General features: G+C 40.4%; 1 protein-coding gene across 1 annotated transcript in view; it reads left to right on the top strand.

The window, feature by feature from the left end:
• LOC103901220 (cyclic AMP-responsive element-binding protein 5) overlaps positions 1-23,395 on the top strand; it is a gene marked incomplete at its 3' end in the record, with an annotated part of 150,269 nt that overhangs the window by 4,739 nt on the left and 122,135 nt on the right. Inside the window, exon 3 of the mRNA XM_009282065.1 lies at positions 7,658-7,779. Coding sequence (XP_009280340.1) covers positions 7,658-7,779 — 122 coding nt within the window. The remainder of the gene's footprint in view (positions 1-7,657; positions 7,780-23,395) is intronic.

Genomic DNA, 23,395 nt, shown 5'->3' with positions numbered 1-23,395 from the left:
GAGCAGCTCCATTTATGTTTGGTAACTTCTATGAGATACCTGTCCTGCTCCTTCCAGTGGGTTGCCTTCCTAGGCAAAGTGTTCTGACTGGCTTCCACCACTACCACCAGTAGTGGGGCCCCTAGACCTCTGGTTAGCCAACTAAGTACATAGAAATGCAAAATATTGTGGCCAGAAAGGCTCCAAGGTTGCTTCTGAGGGATGTATTCTTTGTGCTTTGTGGATGATGATCCTCTGTAGTAATGAAAGAGTAAAAAGCTGCACGTGTTCTCAAAGACTGTAGCAAACGTGCCTGACCGTAATGGTCTGGCAACCTGGTTCTGCTGTGTATGACTTCTCTTTTTGTGTTTGTCTGGTGGATTTGTTTGGCATTTTGCAATCCTTAGTTTGGAAGCATCATAGATCATCTACTCTCTGCAGGGAGACATTGAAAAATAGTTGTTTCATTACCCACCTAAACCCTGGGGAAATCTAAATACCTTAAAGTTTAAGATGTTTTATTCTTAGATTTCATAATGAAAAATTAATGATATATGGGGAAAAGAGACAGACTTTTCTTTTAGACATTTGTCTTCATGTCTTCCTTCTTGTTTTTTGCATTTTTGCTTATTTGACTTTTTTTTTTTTTTGGAAAAAATTGTTTCTGTCATCAGTAGGTTCAAAGAATTGCAGCAGCAATTGCCCTGTAATAAGCCAGGTGCAGTGTTAGTGTGTGGTGGGTTTTTTTCCCCTCTTTTTATTAAGGTGCCTAGAAGTCAGACTTTCTCCTTTTTTCCAGTATGTTGTATACTACCTTTTAATGTGTTGTATTTGAATCCATTCATTATTAGTAATTAGTCACGCAAAATAATGGGCTGTATGCTTTCAGGTAGCCATTAGAATTATCTACTTTGTTTCCAGAGATAGCTAATAACCAGTCTGGGGGTCAGTATAATATCAGTAATACTTAACACACGCTAAGAATGTCTTCTATAAACTATTATTGGAAGTAGGTACTAAAACTGAGGGGCTGTTGGTCTTGTACCAATACAACATCTTAGAAACTAAGCAAAATATGACTTGGGAAGTAGGAACTTCTTTCTTGTGTGAAATCTGTGCTGAGTTCTGAAATACCAATTTGAAAGTGAGAGGTAAAGTTATGTTATATGTTGTTGTTTAGGTGGGGTCAGTGTTTAATAAACAAGGTTCTGTGACCTGATTGAAATTATTGGTGCTATGCTGGTTTATCAGGTATGTCTAGCCAAGAGCTTCCTGGTTATCAACTAGCTTCACTATATTTGCTTAAATTTTTTGATGCTGGCTGAAGAAGGACAAGTCTTATTAAATCCAGTGACTCCTGAACTAATTCAGAAACTCCAGGTACAGACATATACTAAATAGCTTTATGTTCTCTGCATAAATGGAAGGGAAGTTCGCTAAAGGCATTGCATGAAAATGCAACCGCTCCTTTTGTTGGATAATTTGACATTCATTTAAAAGGACAGAAAAAAGACTGTAATGTTATTTGTTCCTTTTTGTGTATGCATTTTATTTTTGTTTGTTGGAAAGCCTTGTTGTGAGTATGGATAGACAGTCATTGACGGTTTCCATTTCCATCTTTCTTAGCCAAAAAAGAGCTGTTTGGGATAACACAGAATATCTTGTGTAAGTTTTGCATGCTAGTCATCATTGCAGGAAACTTTGTAGTTAGGTTGACTGAAGTAGATGTCATCTCTGCTGTTGTGCTAACTAAACATTGCATTGCTTTGAAACTCTGTTGTGTGTCAAAGCTTTTGTTGTTTTAACACTGAAATATTAATGTCCATGGGACAGATTGTTCTCTCCAGGTAGGTACTAAAAGCGGTGTGGAACTGAACTTTCTGAGTTGGGGACACTGAGATTCCTGTAGTGTCAAATTGGAAGGGAAGAGGAGTGACACCTTACCATTGTGGGGGGAGGGTGCTCCATGTGGGGGGGGGGGGGGGGGGGGGGGAAGTCCTTTGAAAAGTGCTGCTAGCAGATGCAGGAGAGGCCAGTATTATCTATATAGAAACCTTGTTTCTTCCTGATTCTATTTACTGAAATCCAATCCTCTAGCTTTTTGGTGGGTAAAGCCCGCTGTGGAGATAGAAACAGTTTCCTCTAGATGAAAAAGGGTATGTGCAAATGTATTATTTTTCCCAGGTAATGCCTATGTCAGTGAGGTAACTTATAGCATCCTTGGCTGGCTTAATTTTTTTCTCCTTGTGGTTTACACAGGGAGATTTATCTAGGCATGGATTTTGTGGAGTGCAAAATGATAGGATATAAGGAAAAATACTTTTGTTTGATTTCTTGTTTGCTTCTGTGTCCCTTGCAGGGACAATATAATGCAAATAATTAAGTGAAAAAAGTCTTCTAAAATGCAACTAGTCAGGTTCTTTGTGACCAGAAGAGATTAAAGATGTGTTGTACCCAGTATGTGTACCCCCACAGAAAGTCCAACCAGTGCTTTAAACAGTAAATCATTAAGCAGTAAAGTCCTTGGGAGCCCTCGTCTGTGAGCCCCTGGGTGAGGGCAGTTCCACCAGGTACGACTGGGTGCACCTCTTCCTCCTCTTCTCTTCTATCACCTGCTTGAGTTGTTGTGACCTTGAGCTTCTTGGTGCACTTGGGAAGTAACCTGCCAAATCAATGAAGAAACCTTCTTGAATTCCTCTTTCCTTGTGGCTGCTTGATGGGCAGCCCTTCAAATTTCAGTGCTAGCCCTATTACTCTGACTTTGTTATCATTGTGTGAAAGTATAACATGGGTAAGTATATAACTTCAACAGAGCCCACAGCTGAACAAGCCAAATGCCGGTTATTACTGCACATCAGACTAAACATTTTTTTTTTTAAAGATGAAGAATCAAGTTACACACTTTGGAGCTGTGCTGTTAGATATCTCTTACTGAATCTGATTCCCACCTCCCCACCCCCAAAATGAAAGCTTGTTTCATGTAACTGTCCTTTGGTTCTCCAGTCCCACCTCCCCACCCCCAAAATGAAAGCTTCACGTAACTGTCCTTTGGTTCTCCAGTTTTTTCTTAACTGGTATCACGCTTTAAAGTTTTTATTCATGCTTTGAGGGATGAAACTGTAGCACCCAAGGTAGTTTTACAAAATGCATTCAAATAAACGCTCTATATAGCAAGCTAATGTGGCATTTCCTGGACTGTTGTTGTGAAAGCAATATACTGAGACTGAGTGTCCTTTCTGAGACTATTGTTTCAGTAACTAAAAGGAAAAAAAAAAACCCCACCACCAACAAAATTTGCATAGCCAAACATAATGAGTATATAATGGGATCTCTTTACTGAAGAATTAAAATTTCCCATTGTCTTATGCATATGTTTTTCAATTAGTCTGGAGAATCAGGCATCACTTCAGACACTGAGGACAGGTTTTCAAAATGGTCAGCAGCAAAACTATATTCAGTATATCAGGTTCTGGTCAGAATCTGATTGCTGAGTGCTTCTGACATCCTCTCCTGTAAGATACAGTAGGTTGACTTGGGATCTGCACAGGTGAGACTATTTGATCTTGCTCTGAGGCTTTTACGTTGTCCACTTACATTTTTGAGGTTTATTTAAACTTAATGTTTCTTGCAGCCTTTCTGGCCATGACTGTGTCATCAGAGAGGCTGATTATTCACCTGAGTAATAGGCCGAATGAAATATTTATTGCCTGGTTTGAAGCTTGACAGGTTCTGTGTTCAACCTGGTGGTGAAGGAGAGAGAGAAATAACTTCCTAAGTAATTGTCAGATGACACGGGTTCACCTGTGAAGTGACAGCTGGCTAGAGGTAGATGCCTCAAAGCATAGTAAACTAGTTCTGGTAGCAGTTGGGGACGGAAAGATTTTACATGCTGAACAATGGGACTGGGTTGGGGTGGCTGGTCAGTATAATAGCCTAGGGTTAACCTAGGGTTAACCCAGACAGATGTGTATCCCAAGCTGCCCAGTTCAAAATGCAGCTTGGGCCATTGAAGTCCTGGGTTGTGTGGCTAACAGCATGCATGCTGACAGCTTCCTACAGTAACGCGTGTCCTCAGCAGGAATGCTGAGAGTCGTAATAGCTCTGTCTGAGTTTTGGTCCAGATGGGTCTGGCATATCCAGTTGCTGAAGTACAACAAATCGGAGCCCTGTTCTCAGTGAGCCTGCAATAGTTGTGGGCGCTGGTGATAGCAACAAAAGGTTTGTTTGTACCAACAGGGAACAGTGAGGTCAGGCACAAGCTGTTGGAACTATTAATGCATTTTTAAGTGCTGAGAATTAGGAATATTTTATTAATTCTGGGAGACCTGAATGTGTAACTCATGCTAGGGTCTCCTTTGTGATACCGTTCCCAATTAAAACACAAGGGCTTGCCTAATTTAGGTAAAAGGGTTACTGTGGTGTTGAGACTAATGTATTCTACTAGTTTGCCCACCTCCTGAGGGAGAACTAAATGGTGTTTTGCAGGGGCAAAATAGTTGGTTGCCTCAGGAGCAAAGAAAGCCCACTGGACTTGGTAGTCCTGAAGTGCTGAAACCAGTGGGTGCAGTGCCTGTGCAATGTAACTACTGTACCATGTAAAGTCTCAACGTTTTAAAGTTTGGATCTTTATCAGTTCTGCTCTCATACAAACACGGTGGTTTTGTGGACTTCTGGTTTCTATGAATGTTGAAGGATGAAGTATTAAAAGGTAGAAAGGCAGCTCTTGGTTTACATCTGGCTGAACTGGTGGTTGGTGGTGTTCCCTGTTCCCCCCACCCTCCCTGACTGGGAGGAGAGGGGGGCTGTGTGTTTTAACAAAACCTTGTTCTGAATCCTTGCCAGTCCAATTTCTGGATTGTAGAAACTGCAGTAACAGTATAGGGGGACTGAGGTGGTAATTTAAGATCACCATGTCAATATGTAGGTGGTGTAAATAGTGTCATTAATCTATCAGCTTTGATGCTTAAGATAATAAAGCAGTTAATTGGAAAGATCAACTGTAGGCAACACAACACGTGATTATCTTAGACTGCTTGTGGTGCAGAAGACACACTTTCAGCATGTGCAGAGAAAAGCCGATGAAGCCTTTGTGCATTTGAAGTCACATTCTTGCTCTGGGTTGCTTGTTTTCACTGTTAAAATGGATTTACTTCACTGAGAGAACTTTTTTTTTTTTGGTCTGTCTAACATTCATGGAATAGATGCTGAACAGATCAGGAACTTCAGCACCTGATCACCACCTTGTTACCCATTAAGTTGCCTCTGACCTAATGTAGCCTGTTGTAGTAATGGCTGATTTCTGGATCAGCTGTGTACCTTGATGAAAAATAACAAGACCTTATCTAAGTTAGTGTATTCTCTTCTGCCCTACCCCCCAAATTCTGGGCTCAAGCAACTCTGAAAAAAACAAGGATTTTTGATTTTAGTGAAAGTGGTGCCATCAACTTCTTTATGAAACCCTAGTTTCTCATCTTGGTCATGAAATTGATACCTTGCTCGTTTGGTATGGATATACCACTTCTGAAAAGAAGACATTTCCTGTATTTGCCTCACATTCAAATACTAACATGCTCTTTATGTCCAGGAAGGCTTGGCAACGGTTATCTTTGTTTTTCTGCAAAGCAATTGTGTTGTTCACTAAAGTAATATTTAATCCTTTTTGGAAATAAAATCTATTTCTCCTGCTTTTTAGTGCACTTCATTTCCGGTACAAATTCCAGTCTAAGGGCCAAAGACAACTCTGGTGTAAATCTACTGAGTTCAGTGAGGTTACCCTGGAGGTTAGTTTGGCACTACTTATTTAGGATATGGACCTGTAAAGTGCTGAGTGTTCTCAGCTGCCATCGATGTCAGCACCTCGTTGACTCGGCTCCTTGTGCTGAGTTCTTGCAAAGTCTTGGAAAGTCTTCTGTTTCTGACTCTGGTAATACGGTAGTTAGCTGTGAAAACTAATAGATAAATATGTATGCATTCCCAAACACTTGAGTTTTGTTTCCTTTAAGCTCACAAGTATGATGCTCAAGCCAAAAGAAATAAAGCAGCATTTTAACATTAAGGACTTGCTTTTTATGTTACATCAATATGTTCCCTCAGAAATATAAATGCAAGTGAGTGTGTTTGCCCTTAAATTACTTGAGAAGGTAAAGCCTGTAGGACCACACCCGATACAGGTGGAAATTGGCCTCGGTTTTATAATGGAAGAGGCTGATCCTCCCCCTTAGTTTCCAAGTGGAAACTGCGTTTGCTTTTGTATGCATTCCTTCTATGCTGCCTTTTGTTTAGGGGTGGCTGTGTGTTTCTATGCTGGTCATGTGAAGTTCATTGCGACTGGTAACTGTTCCCTGTAAGGGGGGAATATTAGAACTTAACCCAGCTTAGCTAGGTGCAAGAAACCAAATTTTTCTTCCAGAACTCACTGAAACGGGAAGCTTTTTTCTGAGGTCAGAATTGGCACAATATGGGCAACTGGGATTAGTATGACAGAGTTTTCATTCTTTAAAGAATGAATTTCAAGCAATCGGACAGTTCTCAATGACTCTGCAGAAGATGATTTCTGAAGAGAGTGAGTCCAATCTTTCTACTACAAAGCAGCTTGAGCTGGAATGGGGGCTTGGGAAGAAGAAACTAACGTGTAAGAGAGGACTTTTTTTAAAACAAAAGAAAAATATGTGTGTAAAGCTGATAGGACCATATGGATTCTCCCCTGCTTTTTCTAATACAGTTCTGTATTGTAATTTTGGGGGGATGGGGAAGCTGAGGTGGAGTACTTATGGATGGAATGAATGGAGCTGCCTCAGAGCTGACTTCTGAGGAGTCCTTGGTTCCCAAGTTTGGGCTTGATTTTTCACTTCCTAAAGAAAGACTAGGCAAGGTCATCTCTGAAACAACTGAGTCCACAGAGCAATTGAGCTCGTCTGTCTTGCAGGTTTTTGAAAAGAAGGCTGAAAACCTTGTACCTTCTTGAGTCCCTCCTGCCTGTGGCATTAAAGAGAATCCTGTCCTTCCCCAAATTATTTTTGGGAGGGCAAAAAATTCCAAGAGATGAAGGCATGCGTTAAAAATCTTTTGACTCCAAATCCTGTAGTTTATATGTATTATCAACACATGTATAAAACACATAAGGACACTTCTTTGTGATCAGAGTTTAACATTTCACAGCTTAATGTCATTTCGCTCCTCCTTCAAAAATTCTGTTAGAAGCAGAACTTCTTGCCGTGGCTAACTTCATGCATGTTGCAAAGTATGTGCATGTTTGAGGTGGTTTTCAAGCACTTCAAGGCGTTAACTAGTGCGTATCTGCAGCAGTTACCTGTGTGCCATGGTGTAAATGTGCATTATCATATGCACTGTGCATTGTTTTGCGTGCACCTATTATTGGAGGTTTATAGAGAGTTATAATGACCATTTGCACGCGTTAAGGATACGCACTTGTGTTACATGCCCTGTGAAAACCTGGCCTGTTGTCTTTCTAGTTGAATGATGACTGCTGCCCATTTTCGGACACCGTTGGCAAGTGTCAAAATTCAGTGCTGTGTGGTTTGTTTTTAATGATGGTGTGGTAGGGGTGGGAAGGCATGGAGTGGTTAGCTAGAACCTCTCTTTTCCTCGAAGACTATTTAATTGTCTCCCTCTCCTTTTAATATTAAATACCAATGATCATTTCTTGTCATGTTCTCAGATCAGACTCCTACACCAACACGCTTTCTGAAGAACTGTGAGGAAGTGGGCCTCTTCAACGACATCGATTGCTCCCTAGAGCACGAATTTAGGAAGGCACAAGAAGAAGAGAACAACAAAAGGGTGAGTGTGAGCACATTGAACCTTTTGGTTCCTTGAAACGTTAAAGGACACTGTGTGAAAGCAGATTGAGCTCTACTACCTGGTAGTAACCTTTTGGTTAGAAACTAGGCCCTAGAGCACGAATTTAGGAAGGCACAAGAAGAAGAGAACAACAAAAGGGTGAGTGTGAGCACACTGAACCTTTCCTCCCCTTTTGGTTCCTTGAAACGTTAAAGGACACTGTGTGAAAGCAGATTGAGCTCTACTACCTGGTAGTAACCTTTTGGTTAGAAACTAGGTGGCACTATAAGTTGTGACATGCTTTTTAAACTGTTGCAACAGTTGACAAAAATAAAAACCCCAAACCAACAAAAACCAGCATTAAATTTCCAAAAGCGTGTAACTGTATTTGCCAGGGTTTGATTCCAAGTCTCTGCTTTTAAGTAAACTATAACACAAACCACACACCTCTTGAGGGAGAGGCTTGGGAAAATTATATCATCTTTGAAGTGAGGATTGCAAACTTGCTTAAACACATTATAGGGAAATGTGGACTATGAAGGGGCATTTACTTTAAAAAAAAAAAAAAAAAAAAAAAAAAATTTTTTGCTCTTTCCTCCGCAACATGATGGACCCCTGGATTTATTTGTCATCATTACCAACTTTATTGTGTTTCTGTATTTCTTGTAAAGTATTCATGTTGAAAGGGGGAACTTTAACTTGTAATACCTAGTAGATAACGTATCCCATTTCCAATTAGTATTCTTTTAGTCTCAGTATTTGTAAGTTTTGGTTGAATTATATAGGCCACTTTGTATGGGGTTAAGTGTACTCCTGTGCCCAAAGATTGTTAGAGTGTTTTGAGGGATCCTAAAGAGCTGTTAAAATTTTCAAGGAATTGTAAAAGAGCTTAATGCACTACAGAGGCCAGCAAGAGATAATGCATGAAATTTTAACTTTTCAAATAAGATCCAAAGTTCTGGTTGCTCTTGAGAACTAAAACACATGAATAATGTGGGGCTTCCTACCGGAGCATATTGCTCCCTGCAGCCCTTCCACAACCTGCCCAATGCCTCCCCTTCACAGCGTTCCCTTTTGTGCCTCTGTTTTCCCCTCTCCCATTTCTGCAGCTCTTGGAAATTCTTGTGTAATGCGTCCCCTGCCATAAGAGTTCCCCAGTTATTGAACACTGTGTTACTTGGCTTAGTTCTCATGGTAATCTCTATTTGTCTAATTTGAACATTAACCGGGACCATAGACTAAAAGTAGGAAAAGGCGGCCACAAAGCAGCTGTGGTGGTGAAGCCAGAGGGCACTTCTCCTTAGCTTGCTTCAGCATTATTTTGCCTTTCAGAGTGTCTGTGCCTCCAATTGCAAGGGCTTCCTCTATAGGTACTCTTCTTACAGCTGCTGTATTGTGTCATTTGCTTTGCCTATCAGTGATTGCTGTCCAACTCAAAATTCATACATGCGAGGCATATGTGTGCTGCTGGGGCTCCTGAAACCTGGAGGTAGCAGCATCTAGGGATCTTGAGGTCTGCAAAGTAAAGGCCCAAGGGATTTTTTTTGGGAAAAAAAGGTACAGCTGATTGCTGAGGTGCAGAATGGTGGACGAGGCTTGTAGAAAGAAGATGGGAAGGGAGTCTAGGAGTGGTTCGGTTTTGGCTTACAGGGAAGGGAGTCTAGGGATAGTTTATTTGTGGCTCACAAGGAAAGAGACTGGGACAGATAGAGGAGAAGAGGAGAGGCTGTGGCATGGTATGCTGAGCAAGGAAAAGAGTGTCCAAACGTGAGAGAATCCAAGTTTTGGTCAAGGCTTGGGAAAATAGCCCAGACTGACCCTCACAGCTTTATGTGCAGGACGAATGTTAGGAAACAGCCACGTAATGAGATAAATGTGTCTAATTTTAGATTTAACTTGTTAAAACTTTGTGTCTTATGTGCTGTGGAGGGGAGTCTTAGACAGAATCAAGGGGAACATTTCTGTGCTTTCCTACTTCTTTGTGAATTAGAGGATTCCTAAGCGGTTCTTTCTGCATGGTGTTTATTTTGCAGGAGTAGGAGATGAGGAGAAATCTACTGATGTGGACTTCTGTGCAGTTAGCCACAGATTGCAACGCTTGATGTTGCAGAGACCATTTCAGCTTACAAGGGGTAGTTGCACAATCTGATTAAAACCTAGACAAGGGCATCAAGTTACCTGATAATTCCAGTTGTTTAATGGCCTCTGGAAGTCTTATTCTGCCCTCCTCCTACCAACCCCTGCAGCTGCCATTGGTGATCTCTAGGGAGCAAATGAGTGATGGGGGGGAGGGAAATCATTAAAAAAAAAAAAAAGAGGGGGTGAAAAAAAGGAGGGGAAAAAAAAAAAAGGCAAAAGTCCCACAGCTAGCTAACCTGTAACATTTGCTCTGTGTTTCCAATTAGTCTGCTGTATGTTCATTCTTACATTACCGACTGACTGTCAGATAGGAATCTGAAGCGGGCCCCAGTAGGGCTTTACGCAAATGCAAGAGACAAAGGCCAAGACAGAAGGGGACTCCTCGGGCTGCAGCTATCACTAACGAAATGCTTCTAACAGCCTGTCCCTGGAATCTGATTGCAATGTAGCGTTGTTCTAATGGACCTACCACCACTTGGAGACTAAGACTAGCTGCATGGAAATCTTACGGCTCAGAAAAGTCTTCCAAAAATATTTTTGGTTGTGTTAATTTCTCTGGACTGTGAAAGAAAGAGTTTTGTTTATTTTAGTATATCACTGTGGCTTAGCACACAGCTTGACACTGAAATCTTGTAAGAGAAAACCACTTTGTTTTTTTTTTTTTCCTCCTTGAGAGTCATCATTTGAAAACTCAAAGAATAAAGTTCAATTAGCTGCATTCTTTTTTTTTTTTCCCTTTTTTTTTTTTCTTTTCTGAGTGGGAGCCCATGGATAATCCATGAGAATTTCTTGTGATTAAGCTTGTTATGTAGATTGGTGACACTCCAAATTAGCTGTGAAGCGCTGAGTGCACAGTTTTAGGAATACCGTGTGTACCTTTTTTTGTAAAGGTAGCATTGAGGGGAAAGCACTTGCCTTAATATCCCAGCTGCTTATCCAGGAACAAATCACTTAACATCTTTCTGCCATAGTTGCTCATGTGTAAAGTGGGAGTAGTGTCTCTTTCTGCCTCCCATACTTGGTATGTCTTATGATTGTAACCTCATCTTGTCAAGGACCATCTCTTAAAATATACACGGGTTAGCCTTTGCTTGGGGACTGAGTGGACTCAAGTAGTAATAATGATGATGACCTCCAGGACCTGAACTGAAATGAGAAAAGTAAAGTTATAAATGGAAGTGAGATTGTCAGTTTGTTTTGGCTCCTCTGTTGCCTATACCTTCAAATATTAGCTGGAAGTCTCTGCTTGAGAAAGGCCTACTCCCTAAATGCAAAGGATGTTATAGATCAGCAATAAGTGTATTGATAAACATATGAGAAAGAGAGGCTTTTTGCATCCTTTTGACAGCACTCTTCCTGACACAAGCATCCTACCTGCCAGATTCACCACCAAAATTAGCACAGGTAAAAGCATACCTATACTACATTTCTACTTGCAAAAGTGCAAATATTAAAGCTGTAAGGAGCTTGAGGCAGTCAGCAATTGACAGCTCGGCCCCAGACAAAATTTGCAACCCAAATCAACAAGGCAGGTAGTGCTGGCAGATCAGATGACCATCTTAGCCTAGTAGCTACTGGTTTTAAGTTTACACTGCTCAGAGCATTAAGTATCCAAAGCATTTGTAATGGGTTATACTTGCAAACACATGACCTTTGCTGCTACTGCTGTCGCATCTTGTTTTGAGCATTGAGGTTGGGTCTGAGAGGATAATGTCAAAGATGGGAAGAGTCAGGATCTGTTTCTGACTCTAACTAATTGGACCTGCTTCATTAAAATGCATCTAGCGTGACCTCCCTGCATGAAATGAGAAAGAGTGGAAATATGCTCAGGGTAGCATGTACAGTACTACATCAAGTAGTATTTAGAAATAGTGAGTTGAATATCTTAAACGTGAGGGCATTTTTAAAATCATATTCTGCTCATGCTAGAATTCGGATGCATCACTTCCTAAGGCTTATCCTGCAACTTTTGAAATCTTCTAACCAGTGTTCAGTGCTGCAAGATAATGTGAACTATGCAAATGAGGCAGGGAAACAGCTATTCTCAACTACAGCTTGGTTTAATGTGGGTTGTTCAGTGTCAGTTCAGGAAGCTCATGGCCAGCAAGTCCTCTACATAGCTTAATATTCCTGTTCTAAGTATACTATGCCACTGCAGGCACCTCACTGCTAGAAACGCGTCAGCAAATTGAAGTAGTCCAGTAAAGAAAAAGAACAAAAACAAATACAGAGCATTTGGTAGTTGAGTAAGTTCAGTATACAGAATGATTAAAAAGCCTGAATACCCAGTTTAGTTGTGTTAAGCAAGGGATGATGCTACAGTCTGGTGCATATTTGAAAGGCATAAATTTGGTTTGTACCTTCTAAGTTCTCCTTCTACCTTGTATATATTTCTGTGTATCAGCATAAGAAGGTAGATAAAATGCACTTGTCTAACTTATACCACCTCACCATTTTGTGCTGAACTCAGTGACTCTCTGATCTCCAGAAGAGAATTCTTGCAAATATTTTCTGAATGTCATAGCTCTGTGCTGTAGCCTATGAGTATGGGGAAGATGATTTAATTCAAGGCAAGCTGGAAATGATAGAATCTGTCTCTTGAGCAGGTGTAGTTTGGTGAAAAATTTAACTTCATTTCCACACCTTGTTTAAATTTTATGCAATGTATACCTGGCCCACAGGTTTTCCCCTCTGTCTTCTGAAAAGTATGCAGAAAAAACATGATGGGTTTTGCTTGATTTAAGTATTTTTTTTTTTTAAAGGAAACCTCTTACATTGCAACAGGAGATAAAAAGTAAATACCAAATCAGTGCCCCTAAATTTGAGGGAATAAGAATGTCCAATAGCCATTTCTTGTGTTGCACAAAATTGGTGGGGTTTCCTGCTGTTTTTCTTTTTTGGAGGCTTATTTTAAGTTAACCAACCAAAAAAGTGCCTGATACTGTTTGCTTATGTCAATGGTGGGAGAAGCAGGCCCTGGGGGACATGCTGCTCGTTTGCAGAAGATGCCATTTTGAAATCATCTAAATTTCCCAGTAGGAGAAGCTGCAAGAGCTGTGTTGGTTGGATATCGGAAAACACTTCAGATCTTGTTTTAATCTGGTCCATCACTCCATTAAAGCGGAAAGTTCACTCTTACATTTAATAATTGACAATACAGTAGCTGAAATCAGCAGTGCAGTAAATGGGACCCTTAGACAGGAAAGGGTGATATGGTACCCATATATGAAAAGAAAAAAATATCTGTATATTGACAGAGCACATTGTATAAGTATTTGGGTTTTGGAGACCTATATTGTAATAATAATAGGCTATATAGTAATGTTGGCAATGCACTCTGTTGGTGAAAGAGAAGAACAGGAATGGAGGGTTCATCATAGTGGTTGGCTTGGCTGATGGACGGCAAATTCAACACTGGCTATTTATGAAAAACAGCTATCCTCCCAAGGAGTGCACTCACCTGACTCTTTCCCCCTCGCATGATTAATGTGCAATACAGAGCCTTGTTTCAAGCATATGTATACATTTTTTTGTCCAGTCTTCTAGTAATGCAGGACAGGAGACCTGCAGATTCATTTCCTTTTAAGCATGGTCTTGTGGGAGGTCGTGTCAATGTTGCAGTGCGCTGGTGTAGAACAGTATGACTTCTGAGCGTGTGCCCTGCCTCTACAGCAATCGCGTTAGCTCCAGTTCTCCCTTGTGAATACTCTGAAACCCCGGTGGGGTTGTTGAGAAGAATAGTGTGCTGGTAGACATTTCAGAGGCAAGTGCTCTGAAACAGCTGAATTTCACTTGTGAAGTAATATAAACCAACAAACTCATAAGACTATTCCTGGAGCACTTTTGACTCATTGACTGACAGACTGTACAGCAGAAGAAAGCAAAGAACTATGTTTAAATGCTTACTATTTTGATTTTTTTTTTAAATTACATGATCATAATAAACATATATACGTTCTCCCTGCATTTGTCTAAACACGATGTAAGAATGTCCATATTTTTTCAAGTCAAAGGTCCCTCTGACTTCTTATTCTCCCATTGAGATTGAGGATCTTATATGGTATGTTATAGCAGATGCAAAATAAGACTAGGAATGATTTATGGTAATAGAGTGCTTAAGGGCCAGGATACCATTGTCGTAGGTATTGTAATAACTTCAAGCTGTTACTTTATCAATCAGTTAAGCTGTTGTCAAGGTGATAGCTCAAAACTCTTAAGTTCAAAGTCCAAAATATCGCCCCACGTTCAAAGATTTCAGTATAATAGTTCCTATACTCTAAATATAACATCTGTATGTGTGAAGATGTGAGCATCTTCCCCTTTTTTCTTAATTATTAACTTTTGCAGCATTCCTATGGAGAAGGGAAATGCTTTGTCTCTTATTTTCTAAGGAAAAACAGATTCCAGAGGACATTGTTTTCCAAAGCTCCTTTGTAGTGAGACACCAAGCTCTTGAAGGAATCGCAGATATGGAGTGAGAATTGCAGGGGAGCTGGGTCCTCTCCACTGTTCTGCCAAGCAAGCGTCTTTCTGTCTCTTTTGGGGCCACACCGCTGAAGATATTTAGGAACCAAAAGATTGATAGACATCTTCAAAGGCATTTTGGTGCCTTGCTCTCACTGAAATAAAGCAGGAGCGAATCAGTGAGCTACCATAAAGGATCTGGGCTCAAGTGACGTGCTAAAAATTGCACAGGAAGTCTGTGGCAGAGCCTCGGATTGATTCCATATCTCCTCGGTCTCAGGGCAGGGCATCCCACAAACCATGTGTGTTAAAGATTTATCAGCTGTTGTTCAGTGTTGCTAAAGACAGGAAGAATGCTCTCCTCCTCTCTCCAGATGGGTAGGCTTGCTGGATTTTAACTGCTTTTCTTAACTCGTGGAGCTTTCATGGTAGACATGTGGTGGTACGTTATATTTTATATGGCAATTCTGCAGTTGGCACTTTAGTCCCCTGACTTTGTGAGTCCTGTTTCGAGCATGCATCTATGTCTAGGCACTTAGTTACCAAACTGAACTGTGTTACGAAAGGGACACTTTCTGCATAATGGTGCAGAAAAGCTGTCAAGACAGCAGAGTTCATAACATGACCTTGCAAAAATATTCAGAGGAATAGGCTCTATTCTAGGCTCGTTGCTGCCAGTACAACATCTTATCTTCTGCTGGCAGGCAGGTCTGTCTTATCTTCTTCTGTAGCAATGGACTGTGTTTGAATGGATTTATGGATTTAGATCCTCATACTCTGAGAGAAGACCTGAATGTTTTTCCAGCGGTAAGTGCCTATATCATGCAGAAAGGCAATTCCTGAGGGCATACGTTTCTGATTGAGCTAAACTTCCCTAACCATAATCCTTCCATGTTCTTCTGAATTCCAGCTGATGAATCATCCTGCAGAGCTCAGTCAGGACAGTCCACTTTCCTTCTGCTTCTTATTCTCTCTGTCCCAAAGAAGTTGAGTCACCCTCTTGTAATGTTTGGGTTTTTGTTGTATTTTGTATGTTTTGGCTACCCCCAAAAAAAGGAGGCCTGCCTGATTTCATTCTGACATTTCTTTCACAACAACATGGCATAGTTGTGCGTTTTGTCTTGATCTTCCTATGAATGTTTTTAATGGCACAGCTTTCTTGTTACCAGTTCAGATTTCAGCAGCATGGACCGGATGGCACATGATGAAGGGATAAGCCTTCCCTGTAGTGGCGTTTTTATAAGTCTATCTCTTAGGTAAAGCCCCTAAATCTTGGCAATCTCTTTCGAGCATACGCTCTGCTATTAAACACAAGTTCTTTGCTCCCCAGAGTGGACTGCAGCCTATATGGTTGGGTAGGTAATAAGATACTGCTGATATATTTCAGAGCAAGGTGCACTTTTACTTTATTTATGAAGATAGACATGCTGGTCGAGGGCTTAATCACAGCTGATAAATCATTTTGAGAAAGCCTATTAGAACCATATGCTGATTCTTTGTATTAATATGGTGTGTCTGTTTCTAGTCTAATAAGGCAGCGTCTCTTCCCCCTCTCCCTTCCCCCTGCCTGGTGTGCAAACTATTTATCTGTTTAAGTGATATCGCTTGCTTGAGGGCATTTCCCTCATTAAGAGGTATCGTTAATAAAGCAAGGTGAACAGAGGAGAGAGGGATTCTCGCTCTCCAGAGCAAGCGAAGCTGCGTGTTTTTGGTCGCCTTTGCTGAGATGGAATTGCAGAGCAAAGGTCCAAAAGCTGAGATGAGGAAACCTATCGGTTAAAGACTGGAGGACCACGGCATGGCCTTCACGGCAGCATAAGGTTGTCATTTTGGCCCAGGTGGTTACAATCCCAGAGCCCGAGAGTTGCGAGGGAGTGGGTGTGCTGACATTTTGGTTACCTCACCTTTCCCTCGCTCGGAGAGGGCTGCTGCGGGAACAGGTTCCGCGGCCATCTAATGAGATCCACATTGGTGAAGTTATTCTGTGCCAAGTCCTATTTATCACTAATTGGTGGGTTCGCTTGCAGATCTTTCCTATTATTTGCTGATTATACCCCTACACATTTTTATTATCTTGCCAAAATTCAAATGCTAATAATTTCTTGATTTATTGTTTGTTTATAACTCTGTCTACTGCCTAAATGGACGTAGTTAGAAGATTTCAAAACAGCAACAGCTCTTATGCTGACAGGGTTTCCTTCACGTTTTGCACATGGCAGTCGTCTATTTATAAACCTCCGTAGGGACTCCTAAACCTTTACAGTTGGGTTCCTCCCACCACTTCAGCCCCTTTTCTCCCTTGCTCCCCCAAGGCAAGGCTTGTTTTTTTGGCATAAAAACAATGGTGGTGATTGTTATGTGGAGAAAATGTCCACAAGCTATGAACCGTGGGTAAGGATTTTTAATTTGTACCTCAAGCAAAATAAATTGGAAATTAGAGACATCCAGGAGAGTCAGGGTATTTTCACCGTAAGGTAGCAGATCCTGATCTGAGTTGCTGGTATTCTTTAGTCTTACAAAATGTGAAACCGAAAAACTGAAATCTCGCTTTACGCCAGTTGTGTGCACTCTGTAGCATGACCTGTTTCCAGTACTGTATGAAATTACTGTATTTCTGAAAGCCCCCAAACTTGACTGTTAAATCTGAAGTATTTCGGAGTAACAAAAGGAATAGTGGAGAAGAGAAAGAAGCCGGAACAACTGAGCACGTGCCATGGCAGTTAATGAATGCTACAGAGTATAGCCTCGTACATCTCTGGGGCAGTTCCATTGACTTTAATGGAATTTAAATTTTTAGCCTATTACAACTAGGCAAAGATCTGAGGGGAGAAAAGCCTTTGCTCAGAGACTAGGAAAAAAAAAAATTTTTGTTTTTTTCACATCACTTTGGTCTTGAAGTGATGTGAAGTGCCTGGGTACTTGTTGAGGTCCTGATAATATGTAAAAATAGGGCCTTTTAAAAACTATACTGGGGAGCAAAATAAAAAAAAGTACACTTTAACCGTTTACTTACTCTAGTTTCTCTCTCACATGCTTCTCTACAGAAATTGCCAAGTCCACTCTTATCAAATAAACATCAGCTTTCTTGCTTCCCTGAAATGTGAGTAAACTGTGTGTGGCTTGGTCTGGTCCCTGGGAAGGGAACAGACATCAGTTTGCCATGTGAATGTACATGTCAAAGTGCAGCTCTGCCAGCCAGTCTGGGGCTGGGTGGGGAGAGACACAGGGAGAATGAACTCAGTGTTACAAACCGTCTCTTTTGAATTTCTACAACCTATTAGTCACAGCAAGCTGCCCTTATTGATTTTGGTAAGAGAGGTCACTTTTAATCCTCTAAAGTGGAGAGAGCTGCATGCACGCTCCATAGCATGACATTAAAATTGACACAGCTCTGCATCAGTTCTATGAAAATGCCCTAAACCGAGATGGATTATGCCTCGCCTTTCAATGGATACAAGCTGCTAACCAGAGCGTGCTAACCTAGATTAGGTGTAAAAGCTTCAGAATACTTGATAAGGAAAGCACAGCCCAAAAGAGCTAGAAAATATGTGAGCACGCTAAAAAAGCTGCCCCTGCAGAAATAGTCTTAAACTTCATTTTCTCCTTTTTTAAAAATTAAAAAAATCAACACAGAGCAGTTGAGATTATCATATAAAAGAACAAACAAAAGCTGACCTTACTGTACGATTAGGAGGAAAGCTTTATTCTGGCTGATGGCCCTTGCCAGTTTTGTTTATGTTCTTTAGAGAACTCAGTCTTTGAATACAATTAGAATAGTCCAACTTGAATCTTAAGTGTGCCTCAAAATAAACAGCAGAGGTGAACTCTCAGCAGTTTTCTTTTCATCTTTGTTATCCCTGCCCTGACCCATTTTTCCTGCCTAACGATCAATTGTGGCCTACTATTATTAAGAGAAATCTTCTTGATGGAAAAATGTACTTAATGGAGATAGGAAAATTGTTGTGAGCCTGGGGAAGTATTTCTTTTTCTTTCTTTGGAATTCCAGAAGATGACTACTGCCTTTTTTGATTTTATTTGGAAATTTGTTTTCTGAAGGTCTCACTGATTTTTCTGTGAGTCTCAGTAAAAACGTACAATGTAATGTTTAGGGAAATTTGTTGGCTTGTTGTGTAAGCCTTGTGTTCTCCCTTTTCATTAGTTGTAGCTTGCTCCAGTATTTCTTATTAAAGGTTAGAAATTCCCTTTCTAAATAAGACATCTGCAAAAGGAACTGCAATAAAAAAATCATTAAGGCACAATGTTAAACTCTAAGCTGTGTAGCCTGTGAGTGTAATGTGTGTGATGATGGAGGTGCTTGACTTCCATGCCATAGGACCTTTCAATAAGCTAAAAATACTCTGCAGTTGTTAGTTGAGTGGGTCTCGCCTCCTTCTCAACAGAGATTAAAGTATGTGTGTGTCTGTGTGGGCAGTGTGGCTTCCCCCCCCTACATTAAGAGGGATTTGCTCTTCCTCCTCTTCCTCCCTCACCTGAGGTGGGGGGTGGTATTTTCTCCCTGTTTGCGGACTTATCAAGACACAGGGAAATTTAAAGTAGGCACAGAAAGGGAGCTGGCTTTTAGCGTCACCACTCTCAGTAAGAAATGGTGCAGTAGTGGCACCTGGAAGAAAAGGTAAAAGCTGCCCCATCTGCAGATTGTGTGTGCTTCTATCTGGCCATTTATTTTTGCCTCAGTACTACTTTTTCTTCCTCTATTGAGGGAGAAAGGAAAATAAGATAAGTTGCCAGTCCCTCTTTCTGTGTTGGAAGAGTCCTCCCTGATGTCCGAACACTGTATGGGATAGAGGGGAGAGAAAGGAGATAATGGGAAAGTATGGGCTGATGAAGGGAAGAACGGCATGAAAGGAAGAAAAGTACCTTTCACTTTTACTTATCTAAAGGACTTATTCCTATCCCAGGTCAGACTTGGTGGGGAAAATGGAAAGGAACATTCACATGGAAGAAGAGGAAAAGCAATGTTAATCAGTCGTGGAGAAAGCTGAGGGGTACCATGAGGCTGTACAAGGGAAAGAGAAAGATGAAAGAACAGCATGCCTATGAGGCAGACGTTAAAAAGGCAGTTCTTCCGTTTTCTGAGAACTGGGGTATTAAAATATTCCTGTGATGTACTCATTAGCAGAATTGGATGAGCAGAGACAGGGGAGTGTGAAAAGTGTAATTTCCTTTTCTCTCCCCCCCTGCCCTCCCCAGAAAAAAAAGGAAAAAAGAAAGAAACTTTGCTTCAAGAAAATTGAGTTAGTTTCTCTGCTTAATCTTGAATTGAGATGTCAAGGGACGTGGCTGTGCAAGAGAAGAGGAGAGATGAAGATGCTCAGTTGATGTTGGGTATTAGAATAGTTTTTCTCTGGAAAGGAGGAAGGGAGAGTCAGCCTGGATGCTGTTGTTTCTGCTTTCAGTGGTCTTTATAAAATAGTCTTTCTCTCATCCCACTCCTGTCTTATCGCTGAGATCTACGTGTATGTTCCTTGGGATGTATAGATCTATGTAAGGCCTGTTTCTCTAATGACAAGTAGTTACCATAGTTCTCTCCCATTTATGCTATTTGTTTTTTTCCAATACAGTAAACTCATGCAAATGTAAATGCCAACGTATATGTTTCAGGAAAGCTATGAAGTGTATTACACCTCTGCACATAAGTTCTTATTTTGTGGATTATTGTTTGGCCGGAATCTTTTTCAGGTACAGTTCTCTTATCCCAATTTCTTTTCTTTGCTTCACCCGTCTCAGCCAGTTAAATGCGTGTATAACTGATTTTTCTGAAATGGGGCCAAAGTCCGTGTACTTCAACAGCTCTTAAACATGTGGTTAACTTCAAGCATGTGTGAAGGGGTTTGCTGAATAGAGGTAGTTTGCTGAATCAGGACTTCCCAACACTAAGGTTTTAAATTGCAAATAATCCTCTATTTTAATGTATTTTAACTACTGCCTCCCATTGACTACAGGTAGCTTGTTACTTGAGTCCTGCAGATAAAGAAAGTTGTAGTTGGTTGAACAGCAATTTAAGGGTAAAAACAATCTTTCTGATACCCTGCTGTGACAACTATTTTTTTGCTTCCTCCTAATTAATAACTTAATTAAGTTACATGAAAAGGAATAATGATTGGAATGTCATGTTATAACTACTGCCTCCCATTGACTACAGGTAGCTTGTTACTTGAGTCCTGCAGATAAAGAAAGTTGTAGTTGGTTGAACAGCAATTTAAGGGTAAAAACAATCTTTCTGATACCCTGCTGTGACAACTATTTTTTTGCTTCCTCCTAATTAATAACTTAATTAAGTTACATGAAAAGGAATAATGATTGGAATGTCATGTTAGGACTAAAAACTTATTTTTCTGGAGGAATAAATATAAAATAAAAATATCTACTACTTCAAAAAAAAGTTAATTTTTTATAGCTTTTTTCATTTTTTTTCACCTGAGATTTCTGTACTTTCTAACAAAAAGTGGTACTAAGATGGTAGTGTATGTATGCCATTATTGACCAAATAAACATGAGGCACCTATCCAGTCTTCTGGATACATAAATTTGTGTGACTTCTTGAGAAAGCACTTTTAAAGAACAATAAAAGTGGAAGGGGAAAAAAAACCCCAACAACAAAACCCCACAACTCCTCCCCTCAACCAACCACCCCCCCCCCCCAAAAAAAAAAAAAAAGAAAGAAAGAAACAAACAAAAAATCCAGTTGCCTTTCTCATTCACTTGTATCCTTCTGTGTGCAGGGATAAATGGGATAGGGCTGCCTGCCCCGTGTTGTTTTGGTTTTCTCCATCCTGCATCACAGGTAGGCTGGGGTGGAAAGTAGGTACCACAGAGCAAATGCATCTGTTGGAAGGGGCAGGCAAGGGGAAATCGGCAGTGAGGGAAACGTGCCTTTCAAACTACTACTTAATATGCTATTAGCGATGGAGTGCTCAAATTGCCTTCTTGATGACAGTCGGGGAGGAAAAAGCCCCATGTTTTACTATTGTAGTTGATAGACTTAATACAGTGTTTTAAAACAAAGTGCTCTTCCCTTGTTTTTGTGTAAGGTGGTAAGACTTAAAAATATAATTGGGCTTTCCCCTTCTTTTCTTACTACTTTTCAATATTCGCTTCCTCACATTCCATCTTCAAACCAGCTAATCTGTATCCCCTTCTTCTTGAATTACATTATCCTGACAACACAGCAGTGAAAAGAGCCGAGACTGAGGACTTCTAACAATGCCGGAGGGCCCCAGGAATAGGAATGCCCTGAAAAAAATGTGCTCCCATCCAGCTGCCCTTCATATTGTTGTCTCCCTATCCAATTTACTAGAGAATTTCCCACTGGCTCTTGGCTCATTCCCAAATGAGAATGTAATCTTTTAAAGATTACACTGCATAATGGAGGGACAAGGAGCTCTTTATTAACTGGGATGGGGAGTCACTTGCTATTAGGCAAGGGAGAGGGATGGGCTGTAGTAGTGTTTTGTGAGCTCTGCTTTCTGCCCCTTCTTGTCTCCTCAGCGATAGGATGGCAGGTTGGGAGTGGGAAACCACTGCAGCTGCACTGTAGCAGAAGAAATAATTGAATGTAGGTTATGATTATGGCAATTACTTTTATAACGTGAGGGATTATACCATAACTATTATATTGCCAACAGGATTAAATTACTAACCTAATACCACAGCATGTTTTCCAAGAAAATAAAAAAATCTCTGCTTGTTCCAGAGTTGATGCATTCAAAGACTATTAATACAGTGTGAACGAGCTGAGCAGCTAAGGAACCTAACGTGCTATCTGTGCAGATACTGTCTGGATCAGATCCCTGTCACTTCGACTTCCATGAGCTGTGCCAGCTAGACACCCTCACCCCTTTTGGGATGTAAAGCAATGTGGTACTCTGGTAATTTTAAATGCTCCTTCTCTCTCCTGTCAAGATGATAAGCTTCTGCCAGTAGTAGTTAATAAAGAGATAATCAGAAGTTATTCTTGCAATGGAGAAATCTTAAACTTCACAAAGGGACCAGGGCTCATGTAAATGTAAAATCATGTAAAATGATTGGAAAGCTTAAGCTTAAGCTTCAAAATATTTTCATACTACGCTCTCCTTTTACTACATCTTTTGAAAACGTTGCTTAATACAGAGGATATATGTATGTAAAAGAAGGTAACCTTAGGTCACTTCTAGTATGAGGTCAGTCTTGCTGAAGTTGCTGGGAGTCTGCAGTGTGACTTTTTTTTTTTTTCCTCTTCCTCCTGCATGCATAGCAAGGTCCTAGATGAAACTTTGTCATATAGATAGTACAGATATAGCCTTGTATAGACTGTTCATGATAGGAGCATAAGCGAAGTTAATTATGCAGGAAGAGCAGTTTCCTTTTGTTCATCAGCTGGAAAATGAGTAGAAAATTGAATTTTGGAGACTTTAGAAATATATCATGTGTTGATCATTACCAGCAAATTAACTGGCTTCATAGAAGAGCCAATGTTCTGATTCTGAAGAGAAATGTAGGTGAACAATATAATTCTATAAATATTTTTATTACTTTTTCATATGCTATGTGCTGAATGATACCTTTAAGCAGTTGATTTCATTTTTGTTGTATGTACATTTAAGTCTTCTCTCACACTGTTGTGCTTTATGAAAATACCTGTTACCACACAAAGCTATTTGATACATTCAGAAAGATTGGATGTGCACTTGTAAATCAAGCTTTTCTTCCTCCTTTTCTAGTGAAGAACTGGAGTTATGGATAACAAATTGAAGTCAAACAGGAACACTTTACTACTGTTTTTTGCAGAATATAAAACCTCTGAATGGCAGGCTATACCTTAATTTATTCTTTTTTTTCCTTCCTTTCTTCTTTCTGAGTCTTTAGTGTACAGAAAAAGAAGCGAATCTGTTTTCATGGTGCTCTTATGCTGAATCTTTGTGTCTTATAGGTTGCAGGTCTGAGCAGTGCCGCATATGAACTGTTTGCCTCCATGACATGGACTCTTTGCTTTTTGACCTTGCTATTCATTTGA

Source organism: Aptenodytes forsteri, unplaced genomic scaffold (assembly GCF_000699145.1).
Source record: "Aptenodytes forsteri isolate BGI_AS27 unplaced genomic scaffold, ASM69914v1 Scaffold164, whole genome shotgun sequence".
NCBI classification, from domain to species: Eukaryota; Metazoa; Chordata; class Aves; order Sphenisciformes; family Spheniscidae; genus Aptenodytes; species Aptenodytes forsteri.
The sequence above is the reverse complement of the archived record's forward strand: the minus strand, read 5'-3'. Positions and strand labels throughout refer to the sequence as shown.